This window comes from Rhinopithecus bieti, unplaced genomic scaffold (assembly GCF_001698545.2).
Source record: "Rhinopithecus bieti isolate Rb0 unplaced genomic scaffold, ASM169854v2 scaffold_2654, whole genome shotgun sequence".
NCBI lineage: Eukaryota > Metazoa > Chordata > Mammalia > Primates > Cercopithecidae > Rhinopithecus > Rhinopithecus bieti.
The window spans coordinates 2,946,102-2,973,125 of NW_016804048.1; the positions used below are offsets into that span (position 1 = coordinate 2,946,102).

The window sequence follows — 27,024 nt, forward strand, 5'->3', positions numbered from 1 at the left end:
CCACTAATGGGGCCACTGCCCATATGCTGCCCCAGACCCCCAGCAGACCTGCCCAGGGTGCTCTCCACGGACAGGGTCCCTGCTCCAAAGTTGTTCCTCCCTCCTTCCCCACAGTCCTCGCTTCCCTCATCATCCCTGTCTCCCACCCACCCGGGGGAGAAAGGGGTCAGACCAAGAATCCACCATCCCACAGCTGGAACACATGTTCTCCCTTCCTGGGCCCCTGCATTTTCAAAGGACTGCAGGCAGCAATGACTTGCACAAAAGAATGAACATCAAAGGGAGAGCTCCAGATGGGACCTTTCTGGGGAAGGGAGACAGTTCTGCCACTTCTCAAATCCCCATCACATAGGCAACCACCTGCTTCAGTGATGATGTATCAGGCTGGGCTCTGGAGAGACCCGAAAAGAGTGGCTTAAATAAGATAGAAGTGAATGTCCGCCTTGGGTAAACAAGCCCAGAGGTGACCACAAGCTCTCTGGTTGTCAGGGGCCCAGGCTCCTCCCTGCCGTCCCCTTTGCTGTCCCAGGGATGTGACCCTCATCCTTGTGCTCAGGAGGCTGGCGGAACATGAGTCAAATGAAACCACATTTAAGCATCAGGCTGTGGAAGGGCAGCAGGAGGCTTCGCCCCTGTGAGGGAAACTTGCAGGGACTCTTGCCAGAACCCAGAACTCACCTCTCACTGGCCAGAACTTAGTCCCTGTGCTGACAAAGGAGGCTGGGAATGCAATAGCCAGCTTTCTTCTGATTTGCTCTATGTCTGAAGGCAGTGGCATGCTTACCTCCACCTGTTAATAGTAGACATAAGCCACCTGGCCAAGTTTGGGATGAAAAGCTCATCAATCTACTTTAAAGGGGCTCAGCCAACAAGGCCATGCCCAGCGCGTGTAATCCGACCATCACCGACTACTGCGGAGAAGGGACGAGCTGGCTGCCTCTGGGCAGGGCTCTCCCTCCCTTGGCCAAGTGTTTGTAGGGCCCTGTGTGTCCAGGTTCGATGAGAGAGAGGTGGGTGGGGAGAAGGAGGACAGGAGGAGGGGATCTTCTTTGAGCTATCTTCCCATGAACCCTGGCACCTGTGCTTCCTCTCCATCACCTGTGCATTCATCTGCCTGCCTGGAGCCAGCCCAGCAGGAGGGGCCAGGGCTCTGGTGCTCTGTGTGGGCCTCCCTTGCCTGGGAGTGTTGTGGTCATGCCACAGGAGCTGGAAAGCAAAGGCTTTTGGAACCTTGAAATCCGATGAGAGAAGCTGGGCTCAGGCCATACCTGCTGAAGGTGGCCTGGAGTGTTGGGTGTGAGTTTGGCAGAAGGTGGGTAGGGGCAACCCCGGCTTCCTTGTGTGCTGTAACTGATGTCAGACGGGTGGTGCTAGGACGTCCTTCACATTCTATGGACAGCCTGACCTTCCGGCGCTCTCTTACCTCCACGCACACAGATGAGGCCACAGTTCACGGTTTGATCTTCACTTTTACATCTGTCCCTTTTACACCTGTCTCCTGAGGTGTCCCTCAGGAGAACCACCCCGTGCAGCCAGCCCCTACGTCTCCTCTGTCTTCCTCCTTCCCTCTCCTGGCCCTGGCTTAGGAGTCCCTGAAGTTAAGAGTGACCTGCAGATCTCCCGGACCTACCTTGGAACCCTCTGAGAGGAGGATGTCACTCCCCTGAGCCCAGGGCAGGTGTCTGCCCTCCCAAGTGTGTCCAGAAACAAGAGTGCAGGGACAGCTGTGAATGGACCCCACCCAGGCTGAGACATGTCCTAGGGAGAGCAGGCCACAGGGGCCTCCAAGAGCCTGGGAGCTGCTTCCTGGGAGCCAGGGACAAGCTGGCTTCATGCACTCCTAACTCAAGAAGGAGAATGGAAAGCCCTCATGTAGCCCATGGAGATGTGTCCAAGCTCAGAAAACAATTAGATGTCATCATGGTTCACTCTCAGAAAATCTTACTTCTAACTCTAAATTGAAAACTCAGAAGAGGTGAGAAAAAGAGACATGGTGGCCAAAATGTGCTTCCTTCTCCAAGAAAGTCAACTGTGGACTTCCATAACTCAGCAATCTCCTTTAGTTGATCTCATCCAAGGTCGGACTTATGATACCTCTCTTCCAACATGCTTGTCGGAATCCTACCTTTGTTATAAAGTGGGGCACACGTGCAGAGCCCCTTTCAAATAACTGGAGGAGCCAGCACGGCGAGCCCAGGCAGTCAGGGTGGACAGCCATCTAGAGGTTGGCAAGGGTTTTGGCTCTGGTGTTGCGAGTGGAGACCATGTGGGTCTGACCGATGTGCTAGGGATGGCTCCGAGGGCCGCTACAGCTACACCACGGCCTGCCCTTGCACTGCGGTTCCTTGGGGTGTGCTTGTGTTTCTGGGTAGCTCTGGGTCAATGTCCTCCCTTTCACCTGTAGCAACCTTGAGTCCATATCAGAGGTTTCTGGAAAGCTGGTGCTGTGCAAAGCCTCTCTATTTCTGGGCAGGCGCAGATAGGCCTGTTTCCTGGGTTCGCACTCAACACTCGGCCTGGGCCTCCCTGAGACAAGAGAGCTTAGTGAATGTGCTTGGGGCAGGGTCATGGGGCTCAGGACCCCGCTGAATGACATCAGCCTGGTCCTCCCCTCCAGTCCACCTCTGGCCCCCAGCATTCCTGCCAAATCTCCTTTTGCAGAGAAACCCTCATTTGGGATTTCCTCCTTCCTGTGGGAAGGTGACTCTGGATAATTGATGCAGTGACCGTGGGTTCTCTGCACTGGGTGCTCTGAGTACAGCAAACCAGTGGCCCTAGGCTACAGCTTCTGACCCCTGTTCTCCCCTCCCTGACAGCTCCTCAGCTCGCAGGCTCAGAGCCTAATGCTACTCACCACTGTGGCCATGCCAGTCTTCAGCAAGAAGAACGAAACGGTGGGTGGCTGCTCCTAGAGAGGTTGTAGCAGGGATTAGAACCTGGGGCCGCAGTGGCATCTTCAGACCAGTGATTCTTGACTTGGCTGTGCCTCTGAGCCACCTTGGGAGGGTTTGAATGCAGATTTCCAGGCCTGTCCCAGAGTAGCTACCCCAAACTCTCCTGGTTGGAGGTGGGCTGGGGGTCTGTGATTTTCTACGGCTTCCCCAGTGACTCTGCTCGCTGGCTGGGAGTCGTTTTGCTGCTCTGCAGTTGGGACCCCTGCCTTGGGGATGTAAGGCTGGCGGGTTGCCTGCCAGCCTTCCTGCAAAGCCATGCTTAATCTGCCGGGTTGTACAGACTCTAACTTGTCTGTAAAGGCCTCTGGTGAGGGGATTTCTCGAGCCTTCCATCCTCCATCTGGTCAGGAAATGTTTCATTTCCCCCCGTGTTTCAGGCCCCATATGCTTCAAAGCACCCATGAATTATGGTCCCTAAGAACCCAATAACTTCACCCTCTGCCATGAAGATTAATATTTCATTTAACTTTGGATTCCATTTAAATATTACAACTTAAATATTAATACCGGGTATTAATCTCCCTAGCAGCTGGTTTTGCTCCTGGGACCTCATCTGATAGAGTCTAGATTTTTCTTCCCAGCCTAGAATCTAATTGCAGAGGAAGAACCACTTAAAGCTTAAGTGGCTTCCTCTTCCAAGCTCTGGACAGGGCCGGGATCCAGTCTAAGCTTGTGAACAGGGAAGCTGCGTCTTCCCCATTCCTTGTGTCTTTCCTTCCAGCGATCCCATGGCATTCTCCTGGGTGTGGTGGGCTCAGATGTGGCCCTGAGAGAGCTGATGAAGCTGGCGCCCCGGTACAAGGTGAGCCTGGGTCTGTTCCCCATGGGGATCACAGGTTCCCCAGGAGCGAACTCCCTCCCCCGTGATGGGAGCCTCTCTCCAGGCAAGCCAAGCCCAGAGCTGGGATGGGGCCTCTCGTCACCGCCCAAGAAGTGCAGGTGCTGAGCTTGGGAGCAGCAACGCGTGCCCCTGGGTCCCTTTCCCACCACGAACTATGACTTGCTCTGTGGGCTTCAGTAAGTCCTTTCCCTGCCCAGTGTCTCAGTTTCTCAGTCTGCTCCTCCATGCCATACAGTCCTGCTGTGAGTGTGAGTGGGATTTCATCATCAAAGTACCCCGAACATGTGGTGGGAAAGAAGTCGGTGATAATATGTATTATGATGGTTGCTATAAACAGTCAAGTTTGGAAGGGACTCCTCAGTTAATGGATGGAAGCATGGCACTGGCTCAGTTCTGCTCCTGTTGAAAACCCTCACTGCTGTGAGCTGCCATCTTCGACTATCCTGTGGCCCCCAAACCCCTGCCCAACTCCAGATGCCCAGCACAAACAGCAGGCCTAATGCCCCTCCACCCTGGACTCTGGCAGCTTGGAGTGCACGGATACGCCTTTCTGAACACCAACAATGGCTACATCCTCTCCCATCCTGACCTCCGACCCCTGGTAGGTACAGACCTTCTTTGCCTTGGGATCCTTACTCTATGGGATTTTGGGGGTAATTCACAAAAACGATTAAAACAACAAACACACATTGGGCTCCATTTAGGAACCCAGTGGGTAATATGAGAAAAAAAAATGTATTCGAGTCATGGTCCCTGTTTTCAAGTTGTTTGGAATCTATCAGAAGAGACAAGGCAAAACCATGTGAAATGACTGATGAGTAGGCCAGAGAGCACGTAATGAAGTGTGCAGTTTTGAGGCTGAAGAGCCTGCAGGGCCATTAGTCACATCTGCTTGGAGTCTCTCAGAACTCTGGGGGCCTGTGAAGTTGGGTGAACAAGGAGCTAACCATAGAAATGGCAGGGAGCCCTCTCCTGAGCAGCGCAGCTTAGGATGCGTTCCTCAGTGCTCCTGGTCCTCCCAGCCCTCTCCACCCTGACACAGAGGCTGGGGTATTTTCACATGAGTTCCACTGAGCATCTGATGGCTGAGGAAGAAAGTTGCATTGTCTTATCCGAAAGCTCTGCCTTCGGGGTTAAGGAGCTAGTCATGCACTCAAGCACTATGCAGCAATAATGACCACATCTCTCAATGTGATTGTTGGGACGGAGGGAGCTAAAGTTCTAGGAGAATCGTAGCCCTTTGCCCTCTACCAGTCTTGTGGTGAATAACAGATGGCAACTGAAGACAGACAGCAGAGCACCTTCCAGAGAACTTAGGGTCTCATCTGTCCAGGTGTCATTTGGAGAGGTCAGTCTAAGCCACACTCCATTCATTCCACTTGGTTCAAATAGACACTGAATATCTGAAAGGCAATGATTAACTATTTAAGGCAAATTCTAAGGGTTCTGAATAGAGAGAGATCGGGGCACACTGGAAGCCACTCTGTTCACACTGTCTTTCAATTCAGGCCCTGCTGGGCAAGCATCTGAACCCATAACACATCACTCCCTTGTACCAAGGGGTTCTGCAGGGGGCAGCCCCAGTGCCAGCAAAATGACTCACTAGGGAAATAATATGCTGATTCTGGAACTGACTTGTAGAATTGAGGGGTACTGATCAGAAACCGCCTGTCCCCATCTATGTACTCTAGATGAATATAAGGCTTCAACCAGTTGATTGACAGTGTGGACCTCCTTGTGCCTGACCTCATGATGCTGTGAAGAACGCTATAAACCGAGGCTTAGACTCTAATTAGGAAAACCAGACTTACACAAATGAAACAATTAGGGAATAATACCACACAGAACACTGTGACACAACAAAAGATATAGTAAAGCCAATGTAATGAGTTATCTGAGGAAAGCACTATCAGGAAAACAATAGTTACGTTTGAAAAAGAAAAAATAAGGAGGATATGCTCAGTAATAAATGAAAAGAGCCGTCCCATTGGACTGAACTCTTTCCATGTCAGTGCCCCATGTAGGAGTATTTGATGGAGTAGAATTGTGGTTTTAAAGTGAGGAGCTACAGACGATCTTCAGGCTTTGTCAGGATTTAGGAGATGGCAGTGGAATGTTAGTCCCCACCCAAAGGAAACAGATCCCACGTAAAAGATGGCAGGGCAGGGCTGTTTGATGAATATGGTCATTAATAAGATCAAGAAGCATGATCCAGGCATGGGAAAGGGGGAAAAGAGGGGAAAGGGGACCCTACAGATCCCCTGAACAGGCAAGAAATCGGCATGATACTTCCCCGAAAAAAGCAAGCAGACAAAAAACTGGCGGAAGCAAGATACACAGTGATAGGGGACCAGAGCTGTCCAGGCATCTGCTGGGGGGCTCATTTGGCTCAAAGCAGATGTGCTAATTAATCCTTAATTTACCTCAGTGATAAACTATCCTCTTTCCTTTTTTGGTTGGGGTTAATAAACTAAACCTGGGAAGTGCTGCAGACCTAATCATAGATAACTTGATGACATCTGTCTTGGCTTCAGAGAGAGAGAAGTCAGGGCCAGAAAATAATGACACTCAGCATGTTGATTAATGGCTGTATGTCAAGTTGAAGGGAGGTCTTTATTAAACACCGATCTGTCCTTTTCTCTGTCCCACTCAAATATTTTATCACTAAGATGAACATGCAGAAGGCAGATGCCATAGAGTCTGGAAGGTATGGTTAATACATTAAATGAGAAAATTAGTATTCAGAAAGCATTCTTCTAAAACAATGGGCTGAAACTAGCAAGATGAAATGTATTAGGGATGCATGGAGAGCTCTGGGAAATACTCAGTGCCCAAGCACACAATTGTGAAGAGGGATCTGACGGTGTGTCCCATGAGGAGGACCCAGGGGACTGAACTGTCTGAAATCTCTGCCTGAACTGCCAGGTCCGTGTGGCTGGCCAGGAAGACAGCAGAACCGCAGTTAGGCAGCAGTCAGGCCCCCTGACGCCTTAGTCCACAGATCACTGCCCACGCCACACTGGTCAGACCCCATTTGGAAGGTTGGCTTTTGTCCGGGGAACTCCATTTTAAGAGTGACATTGAAGACAAAGTAGAGCATATTCAGAGGGAGCTGAGGCATCCACACACCGGGCAAACTCAGTTGGAGCAGTGCAGTCTTAGGCGTGACAAGTACCTTTGGAAATCCCAAGGGCTGTCAGGTGGAATGCGTTCTATGCAGCTCCAGGGGAAAGAAGGAAGATCAGTGGGTGGAGTCACAGGGAGATGGATTTCTGCTTTGTATGAGGAGGAAATTTCTAACAATTACGGCTGTCCAAAGCTCCAACAAGCTGATCCATGAGAGAGGGAGCTCCCTGCCATGGGGAAGATTCACTCAGAGGCCATGAGACCATCTGTCATAGATGTCAATAAGGGAAGCTCTGTATCAGGTGGAAGTTTGCCCAGATAACCTTAAGTAATTACTGGATTGATTGATTTTTTTTTTTTTTTTTTTTGAAACGGTGCCCAGGCTGGAGCGCAGTGGCCGGATCTCAGCTCACTGCAAGCTCCGCCTCCCGGGTTCCCGCCATTCTCCTGCCTCAGCCTCCCGAGTAGCTGGGACTACAGGCGCCGCCACCTCGCCCAGCTAGTTTTTTGTATTTTTAGTAGAGACGGGGTTTCACCGTGTTAGCCAGGATGGTCTCGATCTCCTGACCTCGTGATCCGCCCGTCTCGGCCTCCCAAAGTGCTGGGATTACAGGCTTGAGCCACCGCGCCCGGCCCTGGATGGATTGATTTCTAAGGAATCCTTTGTTTTTATTAATATACCTGAAAGGCTTTGTAGAAGAGATAAACTTGGCCAGGTCGTACACTAACCACGTTTTTCTTCCTCACATGCCCACCCCAGTACAGAGAGGGGAAGAAGCTGAAACCCAAACCTAACTACAACAGTGTGGATCTCTCCGAAGTGGAGTGGGAAGACCAGGCTGAATCTGTGAGTGGGGAAAAGAGGGGGAAGGGAAGCTAGTTTAGCTCTGCATCCAACTAAATAGGTTAGCTGTGTGGCTGTGAGCTTTGAGGTCACTCTGTTCCTGTCAGGCAGAACAGGTCCATCCCAGAGCCTTTCCAAGATCAAGCCACAAGCAATGCCTAAAATGAGCAATTCTTTTAACAACTATAAAAACATAACAATATCTTCTTGAATCACAAGGACTACTGAGGCCGGATGAGATCATGTGTATAAGCTGCAGAGTTTGAGTTTCAGTGATGTTTTAGCCTGGCTTTTGATCGCAGTATCTCATCCTAGAGGAAATTGTGTCCCAGCAACTTGGCACTCTGTACCCCAATGCATCAGTCCACTTGGGAGTGGGATCTTGGTGAATGCCTGAAATTATGAGCTAGATGGAGCTTAGAGTCAGGTCCATCTTCCCTCCTGGTATCCCTCTCAGAGGACAAAGGGAAGAACCAAAAGTGCTTCTGGGGATCACCTCTAATCTGATCCGAAGAACTCCGTACTTTCACCCTTGCCTGTGAGCCAAGGAACTAATGTCATTGTCTTTCCTCCTGAAGCTGAGAACAGCCATGATCAATAGGGAAACAGGTACTCTCTCGATGGACGTGAAGGTTCCGATGGATAAAGGGGTAAGGAGCTAGAAACAGAGCCAGGGCGTGGCCTAGGAAGGCATCTTCGTTAATTGGGTTTGGAGTAGTGACGAGGGACCTGGACTTAGCCTAATTATAGCTGAAGAGTTGAGTGCTTGCTGCACCCTAATGGGGGTCCATTAGGGAGCACACCCAGGGTGTGTTGGCCCCGGAGAAACACCTAGCCAGGGAATGACAGGATTGCTCATGCAGCGCTTGGCTTTTGGGAGACCGCTGAGCTGGGTAGAAGGCTGGCCGAGGCATTTACAGCTCTTCTTTCCTCCTTATGCTGTCTGCTACTGGCCCTTTTGTTGTTTATAATGAAAAGGGGGAAAGTGACAGCTAATTTTGTAAATGGTAAGCAGCTCTTGTGAAATGTTATACAGGAAGAGTTTGAAAATATTCACTATTCCCTGCAGCTGATTTTCATGCACTGTAACCCCAGATAGTTAGGAATCAATACCCTCATAATCCCACTACTATCTTTACAGCCCTGTGCATCATTTGTGAAAGATCATTTCATCTTCTCACTTAAAAGGTTCCAATGTGTCTACTGATTCTGCATTGTCCCTTGACATATTTACAAATGTCACCTCCTCCCTCACAGCCACCCCCACCTCCTCCTCCCCTGCCCATCTGCCTCAGCTAAAAGAACACAGGCATCTGCCTGCAGCAATTAGACCCAAATTCTTCCACAACACAGACTTCCATGGAAGCCAAACAAGAAAGCACAGGGAGAGACAAGGAAGCATCCCTTTTAGGCAAGACTGACTTTCACTGGGACCAGTGTTGTATTTTGGTGGCATCTGCCTGGCTTTTTGTAAGCTCTGGGCTGAGAAAGGCCTCCTTCAGGCAGACTGGGCACTATAGTGAGGTCAGACCGCCAGTGGCAGCTGTTCCTTCTCCTGATCCAAAAGAATTGGCCGGGTGTGGTGGCTCAAGCCTGTAATCCCAGCACTTTGGGAGGCCGAGACGGGCGGATCAAGAGGTCAGGAGATCGAGACCATCCTGGCTAACCTTTTGAAACCTCGTCTCTACTAAAAAATACAAAAAACTAGCTGGGCACGGTGGCGGCACCTGTAGTCCCAGCTACTCTGGAGGCTGAGGCAGGAGAATGGCATGAACCCGGGAGGCGGAGCTTGCAGTGAGCTGAGATCCAGCCACTGCACTCCAGCTCGGGCGACAGAGCAAGACTCTGTCTCAAAAAAAAAAAAAAAAAGAATAGAGGCTTCTTCCATAGGTCCCCACCTTTATCCCAGCCAGATTCCTGTTCACGTGCAGAGATGAGCTCTCACGTAGCCCAGCACGGTCACAGCACTGAACCAACAATGAAGAATTTCGTATGCTTATGGCACAGGACAGCTTAAAGGTAGATCTGAATATGGCTGTACTGTATCTAATACAGACTGACACACGCAGTGGGTGTGGTTCTCTTCTACCCTTTCCCCCAGTGCCCAGGGATCTCGTGCTGCTTTTATGCTTCTCAAAGCCTCTGAGGCAGAGTCCTAACCAGTTGCAGCAGGCTGAACTTCTGAAACCTCTGCCCATCCTTTCAAAGTTTGTTCATTGCCACTAATAAACCATCCGGGTTATATATTTGCAATTTCACAAAGCCTTCCTGACATACGGGTGCTTCAACGTAAAGAACGTTCAGTGAGGATGATGATGATCATGACCACAATGGACGTTCCATAGCACTTAGGTGTTCATGTCTTACTGCTATTAGCACAGCTAATAATAATGACAGCAACTAACATTTATAAGAAACTGGACCTTGCGCTTTCAAATATTCACTCATTGAACACTCACAACCTGAGGGTGGGCCTATCCTATCCCCATTTTACAGATGAGGATATTCAGAGAGGCTAAAAACTTGCCCAGCATCACCCAGATGATCAACTGCAAAGCCCACGTGTAACTGCTCCTAGATCTCCCATTCATAACCACTGCTGTAGAAGGCCTTTTCTGTAGGACTGGCCCTGAATTCTCAACTCTCCAGCCTTAAAGGTTTCCCAAAATTCGCTTTAGCAGAGCATTTCTATTCCACCGTGAACACTCATCACCTTCTCCTCTCCCTCTACCCCATTCTGTCACCACTCAACCCTCCTTCATCCTTCATCTCTTCACCCTGACCCCAGGAGCCTGGCAGCCTCCACCAGGGCATTTTGCTGGTCTGGCTCTCACTGCTCTCACTGCTCTGATGTCTTAGGCTGCCACGCATCCCCAGTGTGGCTGCATTTTCTTCACTGCCAAGGGCCCTGTCTCCCCCACACAGCTCTCATAGAGCCATCCAACCGCCCCATGATCGGCCTGCCTGGTGATCTATCCCAGCCCTCCGTCTCAGCTCAGTGGTGTGTCTCAACTCATGAGCTTGTTTCTCAGTAGAAACTGTCTCCAGGTCTAGGTCTAGGCTGAGGAAAGCTTTTTTTTTTTTTTTTTTTTTTTTTTTTTTTGAGACGGAGTCTCGCTCTGTCACCCAGGCTGGAGTGCAGTGGCCAGATCTCAGCTCACTGCAAGCTCCGCCTCCCGGGTTCACGCCATTCTCCTGCCTCAGCCTCCCGAGTAGCTGGGACTACAGGCGCCGCCACCTCGCCCGGCTAGTTTTTTTTTTGTATTTTTAGTAGAGACGGGGTTTCACCGTGTTAGCCAGGATGGTCTCGATCTCCTGACCTCGTGATCCGCCCGTCTCGGCCTCCCAAAGTGCTGGGATACAGGCTTGAGCCACCGCGCCCGGCTGAGGAAAGCTTTCTTAAAGCCTTGTGGGAATATCTGTGACTGTTCGAGCCATCCTCCCGGCACAGGACCACCTGCTGTGTTGTTCTCTCCAGGGGATTTTGCAGGTATCCTTATTTTCCACAGATCACCAGCATGATTTAGGGCAGGACTCACAAACCCAGAGCCTATGGGGCCAAAACTTGTATTTGTTAAGAAATGCAAATAAGAGAAGCAGACAGGCAGGCCTCTGTGCAGGGGGCTCTGGGAACTGTGGCACACTGGAGAAAACACACACCATCTGCAGGAGACGGCTAAGACCCATGTTTAAGATGTGTGCAACTAATTCCAAAAATGTTAAACACACAACCTGGGCCAACATCTAGGATGTTCAACTCCTAAGAAGCCCAGCTTTGGCCGCAGGCCTCCCATTTGCCACTTGGATGGCAGGGGTTTTGTCCCAAATTGCAGACCAGTGCCAGGTGTCACAGTTTCTAACCCATCAGCAGCACGCCGGCCAGACATCCGCGGACACCGTTCAAAACAAGAAAGCAAAAGAGCACAGCGTCCTGGAGTCTAACCTAGGACTCGTTCTGTTACTCTCACGTTTCTGATCATTTCAAACAATAATTAGCAATGGGGGAGGGACGGGGCAGACAGCGTGTTCCTTCCTAGCCTTTGCGTTCTTCCAGATTAACTGCACTGACTGGAGTCCACACGTGCATATGCACACACACACATCAGTGGCACACGTGCATTGTACACACATGCCAGTTGCACACACGGTACACACCACCAGTGGCACACACGTGTACACCCAGCAGGCAGTGTGTACACCACATACCAGCAGCCACACACGTGTACACACACCAGTAACACTCTGTGTATGCATGCACACACAGTGGCAACATGGGGTCAACACCAGCAACACACACACAATATCATACACCAGCACAATGTTACCACATGCAACATGCACACCATGTACACATACCAGCAAACACACAGTGTACATATGCACACACCAGAGCTACATGTGCACACCCCAGCAACAATGGTCCACACCTGCCAGCAACACAATTATTACCACAACCAGCACATACAGGTGTACACCACAGCAGCAACCAATGTACACACACCAGCAACGTGTACATGCACACCACCAGGCAACCACGTGACACACACATCAGCAGCACACACGTACACGCATACCAGCAACACATGCATACACACACACCAGCAACACACACGTATACACACACTAGCGGCTGGCATGAAGAGCAGCTTCGCCTGGTCTTCCTCCAGTGCCTTGAATCCCTGTGCCCTGGATTTCAGGAACACAGGGCTGGAGCACTCTGTGACGTGTCTTACACGCTCTCTTTCTCTCTCTCTCTTCCCCTCACATTTCTGTCCAGCAGGACTCAGTCTATTAAAGGAGCAGATTGCTCTGATACCTCTTTACTCCCAGCCTCCTCTTCCAGACCTCTCTCGTTCTCTCTTTCTGTTAACGGAATTCACAGACCCCCTCCCAACCCCCCACACCCCTTCTGTCTTCCTTTTACTTCAGCCTTAAAAGGTGATCTCAACATTCATCTGAGTAAGATGTAGCTTGACTAGACTCACCCTTCAGCAGATAACAATGATAAACTCTGAACAAAATACAAAGAACAAAAATGGAAAGGCACTTGAAAGTGACCAAAAGCAGGCAGCAACAACCCTTGAATCAAGAGAACTGCATTGGGTGTGATACACTTTTAGATGGTTTTTTTTCCAAAGGGTACTCCCCAGTCTGTCTGGAGTGCAACAGCTAGAATTCAAGCAGAAGGCTGCAGCTGTCACCGTGAAGTGTCAGAGAACAGAATTTGGGTTTCCAGAGTGTCTGGAAATGAGGAGGGCTAGCCCAAAAGCAGGGAGGCTAGACCGCAAATCTGTATACAAACTCCTCTCAAATTCCTGGCTGACTCCTGAACCCTGCAGACACAGGGAAGCCTCGAAGTGCCCCAGTGGAATGTGACACTGGAAAGCCAAAAACAGGATTTCAGAGCAGGATCTCAACACGGAATCTCAGCTCTTGCAAGTGTAGTAGGGACAGTTTGGAGTGTGAGTCACAGAGAGGTGGAGGGACTTGATAAATACCTCGAGATTTCCTTTGAAAGCACAGAAGAACTACACCTTAGGAGTAAAGACTGTCTGTCCTAAGGCCAAGAGATTCACTCTAGGCCTAAAGGTGAGACAGACCCACCCAAACAAAATGTGAATTCAAGCCTCTATACACTCAGTTCTTATCAACCAATCATTTAACTACTGCTTAATATAAAAACACTCTTCAAAGGAAGACAAGAGTATCTATGGCCTACCCCTCAAATATCCGGTATACAATAAAATTGCTATGACCCAGCCATTAGAATTAGAATGACTTTAGTGCAGACACTGTAACTGTGCACAAGGAATTAAACGAAAAGGTATTCATAATGAGGGAATAGATGGCAAATCTCAGCAGAGAAATGATTAGGGCTAGGTCAAAGAACAGAGCCTCTGTCAGTGACATGAATGTAGGATTTTATTCTAGGGATTAGACTTTATGAAATTGTGGGAGCTGGTGATGAAATCTCTGGAAAGCTGGTGTCTGCATCCAGTGGTGAGTTTGAAGTCACTGTAGGTCAGCAGGACCAGCAGTTGGGAAGGAAATCTGGATGAGATGTGGAAGAAACCAAGAACGAACTGGAACTCATGAGGAAAAAGAGGAATCCCTGGAAACAAACTGAAACCCACATCTGTCACTCACCAACACTACCCATAAGGATGGCAGATGACCTGCAGGCAGAGCCAGTGCCCTCCATGAGGAGCTACCAGTGCCCTCCACGAGGAGCAGGCTAGGTCTCAGGGAAACTGGAGGAAGAGAGCCAGCAGCAGCAGGTGGTTACAGCAAAGAGTGGCAGAGCCTGGTATTCTGTGAGGACTTCAGTGTGCAAAACGGCTGCCACTGCACTTCCGTCCATAAATCTCACACACGCTTCTCTTTGGCCGACGCTGACTTGAAACCACACCGGGCATTGAGTCTGGAATTGTAGTTCCAGCTTAGCTACTTTGACACAGTACAAAATCACTATAAAAACCAAACAGGAATTTTTTTCTTGCTTTAGACCTGCTTTTCAATTGCATATATTTAAGGTGCACAGCATGATGAGCAGTCGTCCCTCAGCATCCATGGGGATTGGACCAGGACACCCCACAGATACCAAAATTCGTGGATGCTCCAGTCCCTTCTGCTAAATGGTGTAGATTTATGTGTAATCTACACAGTCTTTCCTAGTACATTAAATCATCTCCAGATTACTTGTAATACCTAACACAATGTAAATGCTACGTAGATAGCTGTTACACTGTATTGTTTAAGGGATAATGACAAGAAAAAGTCTGTACATATTCAGTACAGATGCAACTATCCTTTCTTCTGGAATACTTTTTGATCCACAATTGATCGAATCCAGGAACATGGAACCTGTGGATATGGGGGGCCAACTATGCTTACTTTGATATACAAAGTGAAGTGAAGAGATGACTACAGTCAAGCAAATTACCATACCCACCATCTCATATAGTTACCCTTGCTTTAGCGTATGGGTGGTAAGGACACCTAAACTCTATGCTCTTGGCCAGTTTCCAGTATACAATACAATACAGTACAATGAACTCTAGTCCTTATGTTGTACATTAGAGCTCTAGCCTTAGTCATCCTAGATAACTGCAACTTGGTACCTTTTGACCAACATTTTTTCATTCCCTGCCTCCTGCCGTGCTTTCACCTGCTGCTAGTAACCACCATTTTTCTCTGTGTCTATGTATTCCTTTTTTATTTTAGATTCTACACATAAGTGAGATCACGCAGCATTTTTTTCTGCATCTGGCTAATTTCACTTAGCATAATGTACTCTAGGTTCATCCATGTTGTAACAAATGGCAGAATCTCCTTCTTTGTTAAGGCTGAGTAATATTCCTTTGTATTTATATGCACCACAATTTCTTTATGCGTCCATCCACAGATACTTCGGTTGTTTCAATATCTTGGCTATCAATGGTGCAATGAACAGGGAAGTGCCGATGTCTTTATGAGGTGGTGATGTCCTTTCCCTTGGGTGTATGCCCGGAAGCGGGACTCCTAGGTCATATGGTAGTTCTACTTTTCATTTCTTTAGGCATCTCCATATTGTTTTCCACAGTGGTTGCACCAACCTACATTCCCACCAACAGTGTACAAAGGTTCCCTTTCTCCACACCCTTGCCTACACTTATTTCTTGTCTTTTTGGTAAAAGCCATCCTAAGAGGTATGAGGTGGCATCTCACTGTGGTTTGGGTTTGCATTTCTCTGATGATCAATGATGTTGAGCAGCTTTTCACATACCTGTTGGTCATTTTATGTCTTCTTTTGAGAAAGGTCTATTCAGGTCCATATTTAAATCAGATTATTTGGATGTGTGGGGGATTTTTTTGTTTTTTTTTTTTTGTTTTTTTGCTGTTGAGTTGTGTGGGTTCCTTATATACTTTGGATATTATAAAATATTTGCAAACCATATACTTTATAAGACTTTTATGTCCCTTATAGAATGTGCAAATATTTTCTCCTAATCCATAGGTTGCCATTTCATTTTATTGATTGTTTGCTATGCAGAAGGTTTCTAGTCACTTTTTATTTTAGCTTTTGTTTCTTATGCTTCCAAATGAAAACTTTAAAACCGAAAATTACCATATATGAGATGAAAGCTTTACTGGATGGGCTGACCAGCAGGTTGTAGAAAAAAGGGACAGTGAACTTAAAGATAGATCAATAGAAATTATCCCATTTAAAAAACGGGGAAAATGGGGGAAAAGACAGAGAAAGAAACAGAACTTCAGCAACCTGTGAGATGGTATCCAGTGGTCTAATGACATGTTCTTGGAACCCTAGAAGGAAAGGAGAAAGACTGAAGCAGAAAAAAGTGTATTTGAAAAACTAATTGGCAAAAATGTCCTGAATTTGATATAAAACAGCAATCTACAGATCCGAGAATCTCAGCAAACCCCAAGCAGGATAAAAAGACAAAGAGAACCACACCTGGATACTTCATAGTCCAGCTACTAAAATTCAAAGGTACTAGAAAATCTCCAAAAAAGCTAGAGGAAAAAAGATGCGTTACATAAAGAGAAACGATAAGACTGCCATCTATAAGAGACAACAAAATAACATTGTTAAAGTGTCCAGAGAAGAAAAAACTGTCAACTCAAATTTCTGTAGAAAGAGAAAATACCCTTCAAAAATAAGGATAATGTCTTCAATAAGGACATTTTCAGGCTGGGGCAGTGGCTCATACCTGTAATCCCAGCGCTTTGGGAGGCCAAGGCAGGAGGATCACTTAAGCCTAGGAATTTGTGACCAGCAACCAGCCTGGACAACATAGGGAGACTCCATCTCTACAAAAAAAAAAGGAAATTAGCCAGGTGTGGTGGCATGCGCTTGTAGTCCCAGCCACTCAGGAGACTGAGGCGGGAGAATCACTTGAGCCCAGAAGGTTGAGGCTGCAGTGAGCTGTGATCATACCACTGCACTCCAGCTTGGGCAACAGAGTGAGACTATGTCTCCAAAAAAAAAAAAAAGACATTTTCAGATAGAAGGAAACAGGTTTCATTACTATCAGACCAGCAGCAAAAATGCAAAAATGCTTCAGAACATTCTTAAGGCTGAAATAAAGTGACATCAACTAGAACTGGGGTTTACAAGACAGACTCAACCATACTGGAAACGATAAATAACGTGGGTTAATAGAAGACTATATCTTATTTATTCTCTTAATTTCTCAAAAAGACAACTGACTATTTAAAGCAAAAGTGTCGATGTTGCATTGTGGGGTTTGTAATATATGTAAGTGTGAAATATATGGCAACAATAGCACATAGCAGAGTTATCTCAAAATTTTAAAGTTAAATTTGACATTGAAAAAAATTAATCAATCCGTGCAATTTATTACCTTAACAGAATAAAAAAGAAAAGACAGAGGGTAATCTCAATAGATGCTAAAAGAGCATTTGGCAAAATTTAACTAAGAACAGAAAGAAACTTCTTCCCTCTGATGAAAGGCATCTATGAAAAACCTGCAACTACCTTTTAATGGTAAAATACTGAACACTCTCGCCCTAAAACTGAGAACAAGGCAAGGAGGACTTCTCACCACTTCTATTCAGCCTTTCACTGTACCTCCCAGCCACTGCAGTAAGGCAAGAAAACAAAATAAAAGGCACAAAGACAAGGAAGGAAGAAGTAAAACTTGCCTTCATTCATGGACAAAAGTATTGTTTCCATAGAACATCCCAAGAATCTATAAAGCAAACACTAGAACTAATAGGTAAGTGTAGTAAGTTCACAGAACACAATTTTATAAAAATTAATTTTATTTGCATATATAGCAGCCAACAGAAAATGGCATATATTTGGTCCGGGAATGCCACCGTCCCTCAGGCCGGCCCTCAAGCCAGCGCCCGGCTGCCGCCACCCCATGCCCCGTCTCCCTGCACCCCAGCTCCCCTCGTCTCCCGGGCTGATCCCTCTCGCGCTGTGGAGCCCCCGGCTGCCCCTGGTGCTGCTGCTGCCGGGCCTCGTGCATGGCGCATACGCAGTGGATGCGGTGGAAAAGGGCAAAGGGACAGCCTGCATAATGGCCAGCTTCTCTGCGGCCTTCTTGATGATCTATGACTCCAAGATGGCTCTAAGCACGTGGCCTTTGACCTGCCATCAAATGCAGACAGCGGCCCTTGCGGTAAAGAGAACACCTCGCACCCCCGGCTCGTGATTGGTTTTGGAGGAGGACAGACACTGACCTTCCATTTCACAAGAAATGCAACACGTGACAGCGTCCAGCTCACGAGTTTTGTTTACAGCTTGTCAGACACACACATTTTCCCCAGTGCAAGCTCCGAGGAGATCAAGATGGTGGAATCTCTACCAGGTATCAAGGCAGCCAGGTCGGCATGACCAGCGAGACCATCAGGCTCCGCGGTGCCCCCATCCAGGCCTAGCTTTCCAACCGGGAATAAGATATAACTACGTTTGTGGGTCAAGGGAGCAAGACGCGCCTTCCCCGCCAGGGCGCCGAGAGCCGCTCCGCACCCCCGCGGACGGGTGCAGCGCCAGCGGCTCCCACGGGGCCTGCGGCCGAGCCTCACCCAGAGCGGAGGGACCACACGACGGTGACCAGACTGTTCGATATCAGCCTGCGCAAGACCTCACCCACCTGGGCGCAGGGTCCTGGGCTTCCAGTGCCGGATGAAGGCAGGTTCCAGCCGGATTTTCCTACGAGGAATCCAGTTGAATACGAGTCTTCCTGACGCCAGAGACCCCACTTTGTTGTTGTTGTTGTTTTGTTTTGTTCTGTTCTGTTGTTTTTGAGACGGAGTCTCGCTCTGCCACCCAGGCTGGAGTGCAGTGGCCGGATCTCAGCTCACTGCAAAAGCTCCGCCTCCCGGATTTACGCCATTCTCCTGCCTCAGCCTCCCGAGTAGCTGGGACTACAGGCGCCCGCCGAGACCCCACTTTTAAAGCTGCCAACGACTCCCCGCGAGCACTGCAGGCCGCCATGGGCAGTTCCTACAAGTGCGAGGCCAGAGCGTGACCGCGGCACGAGGCCATTTTCAATCCACATATTCCCCGTGTGGGGCCAGGCTCTCAGGGTGGAAGGCAACCAGGTCGGATCTGCGGAGGAGCGTCTGCTGGACAAGAGTAACACGCTGATCCCCATCGCCGTCGCCGGCGCCCTGGTGGGACTGGTCCTCCTCATCCTCATCGCCCACCTTGTCGGCAGGAAGAGGAGTCACCCGCACGGCAGCAGGCACAGAGCTGCAGGGGTCTCCACTCATCTCCCCGGGCTTAGGGTTCTGAGGCCGAGGCACACTTCCTGGCAAGCGTTTCTCAAATGTGCTTCATCAAATGTGATGTTCATCTTGCAGCGTTTGCTATGCACAGCAGAGTAACTATGGAAATGACGGTGTAAATTTTGCTAACTGGGTTAAATATTTTGCTAACTGGTTAAACATTCATATTTACCAAAGTAGAACTCTAAGGGAGGGTGGGAGTGCTTCTCAAAATTGGCACTGGCTCCATTGTCATTCGACTTTAAAATGTCCAGGGTTAGTTTCTTCAGTCTTTACTGCACTCAGATTTAAACCTTACAAAGGGAAAGTCTCCGGCCTTCACGCTTAGGAGCCTGAAGGTCGGCTCACTGTTAGGCTGACATACTCATGATATTATAGACAGTAGAGAGGGAAAATCCTAAGACAGAAGAACTCCAAAGATAAACGGGCCTGGCTGCCTTTTAAAGATGAACTGGCCACTGCACTCCAGTCCGGGCGACAGAGCGAGACTCCGCCTCAAAAAAAAAAAAAAAAAAAGATGAACTGAAGCACTCCGAACATTTATCTTTGGACAGGATGGGCCTGGCCACACACGGCTGGCAGCCACGTTCCAGCAAAGACACCTGGTGGCATGTCCTCGGGCGTTTCTGAAACTCTGCCACTCAAGGGCTGGCACTTTTTAATATAGGAAAATGGGGTTTTTTGTTTGTTTGTTTTTTGTTTTTTGTAAAGTGATTTTCAGTCTTCTGTTGACATTCAGGGTGATCCTGTTTCTGTGCTGTGTACAGTGTTAGATAGATGCTCTCTCTACTGATGTGTCTGCTGTTTACCTTGGGAGGATTGTACACAGGCTTGGGAGGATTGTACACAGGACCAACTCACATAATGCATTGCCTATAACAATGCTAACAAAAAGTCTCTTTCTTTAAAAAGGCAAGAAAAAAAAAAGAAAATGAAATATTTTAAAGTTCCAATGACAATAGCATCAAATAACATTAAAAGCTTAGGAATAAATTTAACAAAGGTATATATGACCTCTACACTGAAAAGTACAAAACATTGCTGAAAGAATATCAAAGAAAATAAATATAGAAAGATATAACTATGTTTATGGGTTAAGATCAGTATTGTTAACACATTCATTCTCTCCAAATTGATCAACACAATCCCAATCAAAATTTGAACAGACTTCTAGGAACAGACAAGCTGGTTCTAAAATTTATATGAAAATGCAGAGGACATAGAATAGGCAAAATTATCTTGAAATAGAAGAACAAATTTGGACAATTCACAGTATCTGATTTCAAAACTTACTATAAAGCTACAATAACCAAGTTGGGTGGTGTTGACCAAAGAGTAGACAAATGGGTCAGTGACCTGAACAGAGAACCCAGAAATAACCCACACATATATTATCCATTGATTTTTCAATCAAGACACCTCTGCAAATCCCTGGAGAAAGGCAATCTTTTCAACAGATGGTCCTAGAACAACTGAATAAATGTATGGGGGAGGGGAATCATTGAGCCATAGGCTCACACCACACACAAAAACTCATCTGATGAATCATAACCCTCATTGTAAAAGCTAAAACTGTGAAGCTTTTACAAGAAAAAATAGGGGAAAATCTTCTTAACCTTAGGATATGCAAAGATTTCCTAGACAAAAACACAGAAAGCACTAAACATGAAATAAAATTTAATAAACTAGATTTCATCGAAAGTAACAGCTCTGCTCCTCAAAAGGCACCAATAAGAAAATGAAAAAGCAGACAGACTTGTATCCAAAATACATGAAGAACTCCTACAAAGCAATAACAAAAAGACTAAAACCCAGTAAAAAAAAAATGCTCAGAGTACTGAGCAGACACTTCATAAAGGAAGCTATGCAAAGATGCTCAACATTATTAGTCATCAGGGAAATGCAAATCAAAACTACAAGATTGAGCTGAGCATGGTGGCTCATGCCTCTAATCCCAACACTTTGGGAGGCCAAGGTGGGCAGATGGCTTGAGGCCAGGAGTTCGAGACCAGCCTAGCTGACATAACGAAACCCCGTCTCTACTAAAAATACAAAAATTAGCTAGGCATGGTGGTGGGCAACAGAGTGAGGCTCTGTTAAAAAAAAAAAGAAAAAAAACCTGCAAGATTCCAGTTCACCCTCTCTATAATGGCTAAAATTTAAAATACTAATAACACCAAATACTGGCAGCGATGTGGAGAAATTGGAACTCTCAGACATTGCTAATAGGAGTATAAAATGGCAAAACACCTCTGGGAAATTGGCAGTTTTCTTATAAAGGTAAACATACATTTACCATGTGATCCAGATTCCATTCCTAGGTTTTTACCAAGAGAAATGCAAGCACATGTTCCAGGATATTTATAGTAGCTTTATTCATTGTAGCCCCAAAGTAGGAAAAACCAAAATATACCAAAATATCCATCAATCGGTGAGCGTAGAAGCATACCGGGCTGTGTCCACACACTGGGATACTACTCAGCAGCAGAAAGGAACAAACTACTAGACACATAGCAATATAGACAGATGCTGAAAACATTATTTTAAACAAACAAACAAAAAAAAGTTTGTGTGTGTCATACCATAAGAACAGGCAAAACCAATCTATGGTGACAGAATCCAGAACAGAGTTTGCTTGTGAAGGAGTGGGATGGGATGGACCAGAAGGGGTAGGCAGAGAGACTGGAGAGGCAGTTCTGTATCTTGACGGAGTGGTAATCACATGGCTGGATACATGTAATTATGTAATACATGTAAGATCTGTGCATTCCACCCTTTTCTTCAATTAAAAAAAGATAGGCCGAGCACTGTGGCTTATGCCTGTAATCTCAGCATTTTGGGAGGTCAAGGCGGGCAGATCACCTGAGGTCAGGAGTTTGAGACCAGCCTGGCCAACATGGAGAAATCCTGTCTCTACTAATAATACAAAAATTAGCCAGCCGTGGTGGCGTGTGCCTGTAATCCCAGCTACTCTGGAAGCTGAGGCAGGAGAATTGTTTGAACCCAGGAGGCGGAGGTTGCAGTGAGTCAAGATCGCACCACTGCACTCCAACCTGGGTGACCAGAGCAAGACTCCATCTCAAAAAAAAAAAAAAAAAAAGGTAAAGATAAAAATATGATCTCCATTTCTGACACTCAAGCTAGTTGCTCCTTGGAGCACAGGGCACCCAACTCCCCCAAGACATCTTCCAGGACGTCCCATGACTGCTGCAATGGAGAGAAGCTACAGAGAGGGTCTGACTGGGCAGAGGAGCAGGAGGGCATTGCCAGGGGATGGGTCCAGTTTTGAGAACATTGCATTCTGATTTGGCATAAAGCCAGTTTCCTAGAGAAAGCAAGGCTTTTGTTGCCATCCTCTCCCTCTGTGTCCCTTCTGACACCTCACTCCGATTTCCAAAATCAAACAAGGAAAGTCAGAAAGAAGTAAAGGGAATAAGAACAAGTCCTGGGCCAACTGCAAAATATGTGCCTTTCCCAATGACACGAACTTGTATGGTGGACAGGACAATCCGCAGAACCTCAGCACCCCAAATGCACCCTCACGGAAGCCTCGTGCAAGAGAGGCCATGGACAATCCTGATTTACAAATGAGAACACGAAGGCTTAGAGAAGTGAAGTAACTTGCTCAAGAGCTCACAAGTCAAAAGTGGCTGAGCTGGGCTTCAATCCTGGCTCATCTAAGCCCAGCCAGGCCCTTAGCCACTTCTGTACTACCTGATGTCCTAGTATACAAAGTAAACCAAGGCTAAAAGATGGCAGCTCTGAAAGGAAAAGGAAGTTGTGAAAGGGTCCCATGGCCCGGGCATGGATGACAGTGGAAGGAGAATGGTGTGCCCCTTCTCCCTGGGCGTCTTTGAGGGCAAGGAGGTTTAAGTGGATTGTATATGTATACATTGGCTCCAGAAGTTCTTAGCACACACTGACAGCCCCAGTTTCAACCCTCTGGGAACCCTGGAGTCATGGTCTACACTGGCACTGCCCAGTATAGCCACTAGCCATATTTGCTAAGTTTAAATTTATGTTAACTAAAATCTGAAAATTCAGCTCCTTGGCCACACATTTCAAGTGCTCGATGCTGCTTAGGGACTACTGTGATGGGAGTGCAGGTCCAGACCTTGATCCTGAAATCCAGGCCATGCCCCAAAGGGCTGCAATTTGCTGCATCGAGAGGATCTGCCTATGGGTGTCACTAGGATGAGGTGTGCAGGGGGTGGTGAGGGAGGAGACAAGAAGGCGGGGGGCTGTACAGTGGCTTGATGAAGACCCCAAGAGCCCTGGGGAGGAGGTGGGGGCTGGGGGCCACTCTTCTCTGCATAAGCACTCTTTCCTTGTCTACTCTTTCAGAAGCGAGTTCTTTTCCTGACCAATGACTACTTCTTCACGGACATCAGTGACACCCCTTTCAGGTGAGGGACACAGGCTTTATTTGCAGGGGATGGGGGTTGAACATGAATACCAGCAACTCATATTTAGTTGGCAATTTTGTGGTCATAGCAAAAGACCCAGGTCAGCATTCAGGAAACTTGAGGTCTAGACCTGCTTTGCCAGTGTAGCCTAGAATGCAGGTTCCAGAGCCAAACTGCCTGGACGTGAACCCCAGCTCTACCATTTACAGGCTGTGTAAGCTTGGTCAAGTGTATGGTCTGTGCTCTGCTCCTGTGGGCCCCAGGCGAGCCCTTCAGTTGCTGTTGTTACTTCACTGTTCCTCAGCGTCCATCAGCCAAGCTGCCTTAACAGGCCATTTCCCAGAGGGCAGTGAGCCCTGTCTCTGAGAAGAGGCTCTGAGGTCCAGCGCTCCCTGCTTTACTGATGCGTCACCTCTGCCTCCTACAACTCTCTTAACAGGCCTTTGAGTTTCACTTAACCTCTCTGTGCCTTAGATTTCGATCTGTAAAATGGGGGTAACAATAACAGCTGCTTCTTGGTGATGTTGTGAAGTTAAGTGATATCATCCATTTAAGATCCTAAAGCAGTGAGAGGATCGAATTGGAAGATCTCAGGTTCCATGCAACTATAGAAATATTTGACTCTAGGTATTAGGCAGATTAGGAAACAAGTGGCCACTACCTCTGAATTATCTGATTTCTCCATAAAGCCCTGGTTCCCAGTCCTGACTGCTCATTGGAATACCTGAGGAATTATGTGAAGTTGCCACTGCCCAGGCTTCATCCAAAACCAGTTTTTTTTGAGACTGGGTCTCTGTCTCCCAGGCTGACGTGCCATGGCACAAACAACTTACTACAGCCTCCACCTCCTGGGCTCAAGCGATCCTCCCACCTCAGCCTCCCGAGTACCTGGGACAGTATAGGAGTGTGCCACCACATCCCACTAATTTTTTTATTTAAAAAAATGTAGAGTTGGGGTCTCGCTGTGTTGCCCAGGCTGGCCAGACCAATTTAATCAGAATTTCTGGGGGTAGAGCCCATGCACTCACATCTTTTAAAGCTCTCCAAGAAAGTCAGACATCCAGCCAAGGCTCAAAATCGATGTTCAGCTGGAGAGGAAGTCGCAGCACGACTCTCCAGGTGGGAGTGGAAGCTCCTGTTTGCAGGACCGCCTGTGAAACAGAGACTGTTCTACATTTCAGGGGATCCCTGTGAGGTTCAGGATGTCCCTTGATGAAAATGGGAGGTGAGAGGGTTCTCAGTCTACAGAATGACCAGGGTCCTGCTTAGGAAGGGAGGCTGCTGGGAAAATAGAAGCACTGCCTCCATTCTGGAGGGGACGGCTGCGAGGCCAGAGGCAAAGAAGGGGGCATGAGGAGCACACCACTCGTCAGGGATACAAAAAGTCCCCACACCTAGTGTTGGTGAGGGCAAAGACGAGGCCAGGGGGCAGGCCAGCGTCTGCTGCTGCTGAATGAGTGCCTTCTCTTCTCTCCCCACAGTTTGGGGGTGGTGCTGTCCCGGGGCCATGGAGAATACATCCTTTTGGGGAACACGTCTGTGGAAGAAGGTGGGTCGGCACCAGGGGCTGAGGGACAGTTAAGTGGAAAATAAGGGACTCTCACGGGACACAGGGTCAACCCCAGCCAGAGCCAGTGTGACAGCCTCCCTGCTCCCAGGCTCCAGAGCAGCCTCTCAGAACAATGCTGCCAGGTGGAGAGGGGTGTGTGTGTCCCTGGCTCCCAGGGCATGCAGGATCTGTGGGTCAGTCATCAAACCAGCAGAGCCTGAGGCCTGCCAGCCGCACTGCCAGGTTGCAGGAGGCCTTACTGGACTAGGAGGTCCGTCAAGGCAGTATGTTTTTTCAACAAAGCTGAAACTCACTGGGCGGCTATTTCTACAATTGGGACACACACTCATGAAAGTGGGGGAGCATCACCCTGAATGCGGACTCTGGTTTCAGGCCTGCATGACTTGCTTCACCCAGACCTGGCCCTGGCCAGCGACTGGTAAGTGAGGAGTGAAAAATGGGAGGGAGACAGGTGGAATGTTTTGAGATAACACTGACTTTCCTGGGTTTCAGGATCTACTGCATCACAGATATTGACCCGGACCACCGGAAGCTCAGCCAGCTAGAGGCTGTGATCCGCTTCCTCACCAGGGAGGACGCAGATCTGGAGTGTGAGTGCTGGCCACCCACTGAGGCGAGCTTTTCCTCTGGGGCCCTGAAGCTCGGGACTTTGCCAGGAGAGGTGGGAAGACAGGGGGAGGCTGTTGCACAGCCCTATCCCAGTAGCACATGGATGGCTTAGATCAAACAGGGAGATTCCCAAAGAAAAAGGCATAGCCATCCTTATCACAGGGCTAAGCTGGTATTTAAGCACCCTTGGAATTGTGGTGACATGTATGGATCCCCAGGTCAGGGACTGGGATCTTTTTCAGCCTCTATCCACCAAGCTCTGTTAAGGGTCAGAAGAGAGCACCATTCAGAGTCTGTCAGTTTTTTCCCTACCACTGTCTAGAAGTGGACCTCTGGGCAAATGGCTGCCACTCTTCACCAGAAGTCCTCATCTCCACAAGGGGAGCATTTGGCCAGATGACTCAAAGACTGTGGGCTGTGTTTTCTAAGCCAGTTCCTCATGCTAACCTTGCTCACCTCTTCCAGGTCTAGGAGCCACAGGTGCTCCTTGTTTTGCAGTTGTGACACTTCAGTCTCTGCTCCATGGTCCCATGGCCTTCTCACCTGCACTAATGCGAGTGGTGAGCTCATTAGGCCACATCCTTAGCTTGTTCCTCCTTCTTTCTCTTTGGAAGAAAGAGCAGGTCATCCTGTCACATAATTGTCACCCCCATAAGAAGACTGCCTCCCATGCCAACCCAACAGGGCACTTATTTACTTATTTATTCATTTCATCAACAAATCTGTACTGAGCTTGCACCCTGTGTCAGGCCCTGGGGTAGGCATTGGAGCTACAGACAAGGCCCTTGCTTTCATGGTGCTTACATCCTAGTGGAAAAGCCAGGTGATAAACAAATAAGCCTACATATGTAGATACAGGTTATTACAAATTGTGATAAGCGCCATGCACACAATGGTGTAGGAGAGAGAAATAGGCCTGCTTTAAAGGAGATCCTGCTAAGCCACTTGTGTGACTGTTTTGTGACACCACCTCACCAAGGTGAGGAGGATCTCCTTTGGGGGTGACAAAAATATTTTGGAACTAAATAGAGGTGGTGGTTGTACAACAATGTGAATGTACTAAATGCTACTGACTGAATTGCATACTTTAAATTTGGTCAGTTCCATTTTATGTGAATTTTACCTCAACAAAGATAAATTTTTTTAAAAGAGAGGAAAAAGAAAGAGCCTCCATGCAAAGACTGGGAAAAAGAACATCCAGACCAAGGGAAACAGCGTATGTAGGGGCTCTGAGACAAGAAGGAGCTTAGCAAGGTCAAATTCACAGAACTGGCCAGAGGCAGTGGCTCACACCTATAATCCCAGCACTTTGGGAGGCCAAGGTGGGCAGATCACTTGAGGTCGGGAGTTCTAGATCAGCCTGGCTGATGCAGTGAAACCCCGTCTCTTTTTTTTTTTTTTTTTTTTTTTTT

The 27,024-nt window shown here is 47.9% G+C and overlaps 1 protein-coding gene across 1 annotated transcript in view; it reads left to right on the forward strand.

The window, feature by feature from the left end:
- CACNA2D4 (calcium voltage-gated channel auxiliary subunit alpha2delta 4) overlaps positions 1-27,024 on the forward strand; it is a 135,166-nt gene that overhangs the window by 45,197 nt on the left and 62,945 nt on the right. The window contains exons 14-23 of the mRNA XM_017862418.1: positions 2,817-2,894; positions 3,676-3,756; positions 4,322-4,396; positions 7,682-7,768; positions 8,344-8,415; positions 23,372-23,433; positions 24,915-24,982; positions 25,376-25,421; positions 25,496-25,593; positions 26,078-26,172. Coding sequence (XP_017717907.1) covers positions 2,817-2,894; positions 3,676-3,756; positions 4,322-4,396; positions 7,682-7,768; positions 8,344-8,415; positions 23,372-23,433; positions 24,915-24,982; positions 25,376-25,421; positions 25,496-25,593; positions 26,078-26,172 — 762 coding nt within the window. The remainder of the gene's footprint in view (positions 1-2,816; positions 2,895-3,675; positions 3,757-4,321; positions 4,397-7,681; positions 7,769-8,343; positions 8,416-23,371; positions 23,434-24,914; positions 24,983-25,375; positions 25,422-25,495; positions 25,594-26,077; positions 26,173-27,024) is intronic.